General features: G+C 38.7%; 1 protein-coding gene across 7 annotated transcripts in view; it reads right to left on the minus strand.

The window, feature by feature from the left end:
• Positions 1-488: 488 nt before the first annotated feature.
• Positions 489-6142, minus strand: part of Pls1 (plastin 1) — a 94090-nt gene continuing 88436 nt past the window's right edge. For all 7 annotated transcript variants that reach the window (XM_031344888.1, XM_031344887.1, XM_031344893.1 and 4 more), the window contains 2 exons: positions 1111-1235; positions 489-691 (listed from right to left, as the gene is read on the minus strand). In XM_031344888.1, the coding sequence (XP_031200748.1) occupies positions 556-691; positions 1111-1235 (261 nt within the window). In that variant the 3' untranslated portion in view covers positions 489-555. The remainder of the gene's footprint in view (positions 692-1110; positions 1236-6142) is intronic.

Raw genomic sequence — 6142 nt, forward strand, 5'->3', positions numbered from 1 at the left:
TACTTCTCATATTAAAAAAGTTTAATGTTGATGGGTTATTCTTATCCCTTTAAGTTGTTATATGATACAGAAATTTACAGAGAAATTTAGCTCACTTTACACAGTTAAAAGGAGAAAACCAAAAGGATTAAGTTATTTAGATTATGACTTTAGGTATATTTTTTTTTAATCAAATAACACATCAAAAAAAAAAATCCAAACACATTTAATAGAAGGACCTGACAAAACTTTATACAGGTCTTTTTTGAGCCATGGAAAAAGAATGATTAGTCTTATTTTGGTAAGGCTCTTAGGAAATAAAATAATTTAATTATGAAATAGCAGCTTGATAAGACATTCCTGCATTGGTAATGATTGTTAAGGTAATTGTGTTATCCAAAAAAATATTGACAAATTCTAACTAGTATGGACAAGATATTACTCATTACTGGATACAGAACTATTTTGAGCATACAGATATTCTGATTATTTTTTTTTTTTACCCACTACATTTCAAAATTCTGTAAACTGAGACGTTCGATGCATATAATGTGGCAGATAGCAGTAAATGCTTCATTATTTCAGTCTGTTCAGGCCTTTTCCCATTAAGCAGGCAAACACAGTCATCACCATCTTCGGCTTCACTTCCACGAGGTCATCAGGCAGCGCGTATATCCGGGCACCAATCTTCCGAGCAACTGAGATGGCGTACCTTGGAAAGAAAAGGCAGACATCTTGGGATTTGTTATCTATCTTTTGTTCTTTTAACAGGAGAATCTTTTTATAAGATTAACTTAACAAAAAAGGCTAAGGATGAGCTGGAGAGATGGCTCAGCGGTTAAGAGCACTGACTGCTCTTCCAAAGGTCCTGAGTTCAAATCCCAGCAACCACATGGTGGCTCACAACCGGTCTGTAATAAGATCTGATGCTCTCTTCTGTTGTGCGTCTAAAGACAGCTACAGTGTACTTACATATAATAAATAAATAAATCTTTTTTAAAAAGAGGCTAAGGGTGATTTTTTTTAAACCATATTACCCACAGAAATTGCACTTTAAAGGGTAAGAGCGGTCCTGTAAGAATTTTAGATGGCGAACAGATCACTGTGGTCTGAGAGACCAGAAGGGCTTACTTAGCATTGTTCAGTTTGTCCTCATCAGTCAAGTGTTCTCTCTTGATCATTTCTTGACGGACTGCATTTGGTGCAATGGCATCTATGAGATCTAAGACAGGCAAGCTTGTACTAATAGATTTATCCTAGAGAATAAAGACAGACATGCGTGAGCATCTCACCTTTAATTTTCACAAAGTCAGCCTCTTCTGGTCATAGTCACATAACTGAAACCAACCTAGAGATGATCTTTGTGCTTAATAGTAAGCATTCAGCAACCAACACACATAATAAGCCACCTAAAATATGATATTTCTTTAGTCTTCATGTAAATTATAGTGTATAGAGAGTTGCCCCATACCTGAATAAGATTTATGGTCATGATAATTCCTACTTTTGGTAATTGTTACATCCATTCTGTGAAAAATAACTTTCATGATGGAGTTCATGCATTTTAAATTAATAATTTCATATTTGTAAACCATGAATTCCCACAACTTAGTATTTTCAGAAAGGAAAGTTAAACAGTGAAAAGAACCTGGCATTTACAAAGACCGTATTCTTATTGATTTAAATATCTTGTTATTTTTTTAATCCTACATCTCAGGAAACAAATGAACTATACCTTCTTTTAACAATGAAGTATGTAAGTCCAAAAAGATCAAATGGCTAACATAGCTGATAAATACAAAGTATCTGAGCTCTGACAGTCTAACACTAATATCCAAGATATTCCATTTCATAGTCACTTCAAGAGTGAATTAAAGAGCCGGGCGGTCGTGGCGCTCGCCTTTAATCTCAGCACTTGGGAGGCAGAGGCAGGTGATTTCTGAGTTCAAGGCCAGCCTGGTCTACAGAGTGAGTTCCAGGACGGCCAGGGCTACACAGAGAAACCCTGTCTAGAAAAACCAAAAAAAAAAAAAAAAAGAGTGAATTAAAAATGGACAACTACTCTAGGTGATAGAATATTGTAGTTAAAATTTTTAAAAAAATCCCCATCTGAACTGATCTTACAACTTGCCTGCACATGGAAAATGGTTTGTTGTTCTCAGGTTGAAAACTTGCCTATATTGCTTGCCTATCTAACACTGGCTCACTCTGTATCTCTCTGGATTCTAACAGAACCTATATTTTTGCTGCCCATACCTTTCATGTGGACATGAGCGTCAAAGAAACCTCTTGCCATCCAGTGATCTAGGAATGAAACTGAACTGGTGTAGGCCATGCGTTCTAAACAAACTTTATGTATAAAGCATACAATATATAATAAGCAGGTACACAATATAGGTCTGCCTCCAGGAAAGAGCTGGAGAGACGGCTCAGCAGTTAAGAGCATTGGCTGCTCTTCCCAGAGAACCTGAGTTCAATTCCCAGCACCCATGTGATAGCTTACAACTATCTATAATTCCAGTTCCAGGAGTTCTGAAGCCCATTTCTGACCTCCACAGGTACTAAACATGTACATGGTACACAGACTTACATGTAAGCAAAATACCTATAATAATAAACAACTGACAAGGAAGTGGTAATTAAGGAAAAAAAAAAGTATTGGTGTTGGTGGCGAACCTCTTTAATCCCAGCAATTGGGAGGCAGAGACAGGCAAATCTCTTGAGTTTGAGGCCAGCCTGGTCTAAAGAACAAGTTCCAGGACAGCCAGAACTATACCGGAAATCCCTATCAAGAAGACAGAGAGAAAGAGAGGGGGTGGGGGAGGAAGAAGGAAGAGAGAGAAGAGGAGGAAGAAGAAGAAAAGGAAGAGGAGGAGGAGGAGGAGGAAGAAGAAAAAAGTAGTCTAAGATGAACAGCGTGGTTCTATCCTGTTTACCACAATAACTTTATTTGAGCTTAAGTTAATTAAGCTTTCAGAAATCAACAACCTTTTCTGAATGTGAATGAGAGGATGAGCGCTCTTTCCTAATCAGCAACACAACCAAGAAGAGAAGCAGCTTAGGGGTAAAGTTGGCATGTTAAATACCAACACAGTAGTGGGTGTGGAGGGAAAGCTCTGGTTCAAATGGTCCTGAAGTCTAAGGGGCCTCTGCACTGCTGTTATTGTAATCAGTACCCTTCTCTTTAACTTAAACCAATTTACATTCCTACCATCGAAGCCAGAAACACGATTTTACCTAAACTCTGAGATGGGGATGCTGCAGTATTCTTGATTTTTACTAGAATGTAATGAAAGTACAAATACAGTTTCTGGCCAAATACAGCTTCATAATAAATGACTGAAAATAATTTGAAGAATGTTTTGTGACATTTGAAGAGGACATAAACTTAGTTTATTTATTCTAGAAGAAAACAGGTTTTGGGATACAAATGGAAGATTTAAAAAAAAAAAAAACAAACAAACAAAAAGAAAAAACAAAAAACAAAAAAACTCAGGCCTCTCACATCTAAATGATGCTGGTACTGTGGGCCTGGCATTTAGTCATGCCTGTTTTCTCAATGTATACTCTGCAGACTACCTCTACAGAAATCAGCTGGAGTGCTAGCTAGCAATGAGGATTAGAGCCCTGTTAATGGCTTGATGGTCAGCTTGCCTACCATGCCCCGGGCTTCATCCTGCCATGCCCCGGGCTTCATCCTTAGCACTGTAAAGAAACTAAGTACAGGCCTCGTCCCCCTCACCGAGAGTGAGTCTGTCAATCTACAGATGAAGCTGGACTCTAGGGTGTTAGACTCTCTAAAGAGAAACTTATTGGTTATGTCACTTTAAAATTATTTTAAATTCTCCCTGGCTCACTTTTCATTGTACGATTCAAATACAGACAAATGACCTAATTGTACTTTATTTTGATTATTTACGTACTTGTGGCATTTTAAGTATGTCTTGATTTAGGTTTTGGAAACAATGATTTTTTCCCCTTCTATTTTTCATGTTTTACCACGGGAAAAGTTTTTGTTGAGTTAATTGAAAAGTTTAAGTTTCTAAAGATTGTACCAGATACTTAAATAACAGACCTATCTTCTGACTCCTCTGACTTGTACATTATTGTGTAATGTCTGATAAGACATTATTTGATTGCAAAGAGGTAGAGGATAGTATGGCAATCCTTAGTTCCATATCTAAAGATATTTATAGCACTTTCGCTTAAGTTAAGCATAAAGAAATTATATAAGCAAAAATAGTCTCTATAATCTTGATTTCTAAGATAATAAACTTTTGTTTGTTTGGTTGGGTTTTGTTTGTTTGTTTGTTTGTTTGTTTGTTTGAGAAAGGGTTTCTCTGAGTAGCCCTGGCTGTCCTGGAACTCATTCTGTAGACCAGGCTGGCCTGGAACTCAGAAATCTGCCTGCCTCTGCCTCCCAAGTGCTGGGATTAAAGGCGTGTGCCACCACTGCCTGCCTAAGATAATAAACTTCTTCCTTCGATTTGATACTATATTTTACTATTGTTAATGTTGTTTTTAAAAATAAAAGTAGAAAAAACAAGGATGTGACAAAGAGTTTTCTAAAAGACTTAACAGGAGTCCCTCCACATAAAATGACCTTTATATATAGGCAGGGCCATTAGTGTAGCAAGCGGCATTATTGAGCCTTTACTGTGTACCAGACATGCTAAAGTTGATTTCTCTTTGTTAACTTATTTAGTTTTACAATGATCCTATAAGACAGACATTACCACCATCTCAGATTTCGGGAAACTGAAACACAGAGAAATTAACAGTAGAACTTGTCCAAGAATACACAGGTACTAAATGAAATGCCGGATATTTGGTCTGTTTCATTCACCAACAGATGTAGGCCAGGGGCTAGGTCTCTGAAAACCTAGATGTCTTCATGCACAGCCATCCCCGCCCGCCCACTTAGCTGATTTACAAAGGACTGTGGACACCTCAGACTGCACTGCTCCTTTTCCTATTCGTGTACTTCCTTGAACAGTCAGTGCTTTGAAAACATGGGTGGCCACCATAACGATAGCTTTGATATTAAAGGAATGAATGTCAGTCACATAGGTAGCAGGTGAAACCCAGGGCCATACAACTACAGGGTTTGGTTTCGAATCTATAAGTAGAGAGACCTTGATAAGAAAGCCAGTTCTGCCCTTTGAAAGGTGCATGGCGGCAGACAAGTTATTAACGTGTCGGATGCTCACCTTTTGCTCCTAGAGTTGTTCACGTGCTTAGCGCAATGACAAACAGTCTCACTGCAGCTGTTATTAATTGCTGAAATACTACTTCTCTACCTTCTTGGTGAGGGGAAAATTCCTTACAAATAAAAGGGTTAAATTTGTCTACTCTAAAGTGCCTAATTATATCATCTGCCTTGAATGGGGTTAAAATGTTCTTACTAGTACCACTTGATAACCTTCAGCAAAATGCCTCCTGGGACGGGGAAAAGCCATCTGCTGCCATGTTCTTAACCTTCTGCTTTTGGTTATCCAGCATCTTCTCCATTTCTATCTCATCTCTGTTACAAGTAAGGCCACACTCCCAAGTCATGTGTTCTCTGCGAATCTTCTCCATCACAGGGTTTCTATAATATATGCCCACTCTCAACTGTATCTTTCACTCAGTGGGTCATCAAGTCTGAACTCTCAGTTTTAACGTCTTGTCTGGTTTTTCAAATGATCCGAGCCCCAATTATCTGTAACTGGCTGTTCTTTCCCTGCTCCTCCAAAGCGAGAAGCCAAGCCCCATCCCACAATCGCTATGCTGGAAACCCCACACTCTCCAGTCACACCAGGCTTCCAGCCTGCCCTGTCTGCATGTCTGGACTTTTCTTTCTGGAACAATCACCTTCTTCACAGTGCTCCTTTTACTCAAATTTTACTCCTTATTTAGGACAAATTTCTCCCCGATTTTGACTCAATCTGCTTTGCACAATACACTGTAGAAACCATCCTCTCAGCCTCGCCTTTATTCAAGATGGAAGCTTCTAGCTTGCTAGCTCCCTTTTTTGGTCCATCAGTTCAAATCCCTCCTCCATCTAATGTTCAAATCAACTTGTGTGCTCTCTCCTTCCCTCCCTCCCTCCCTCCCTCCCTCCCTCCCTCCTTCCCTCTCTTCCCCCCCTCAAAGGTTTTACATGTTTATTATACTGAGTTTC

The sequence above is a fragment of the Mastomys coucha genome, unplaced genomic scaffold (assembly GCF_008632895.1).
Source record: "Mastomys coucha isolate ucsf_1 unplaced genomic scaffold, UCSF_Mcou_1 pScaffold23, whole genome shotgun sequence".
Lineage (NCBI taxonomy): Eukaryota > Metazoa > Chordata > Mammalia > Rodentia > Muridae > Mastomys > Mastomys coucha.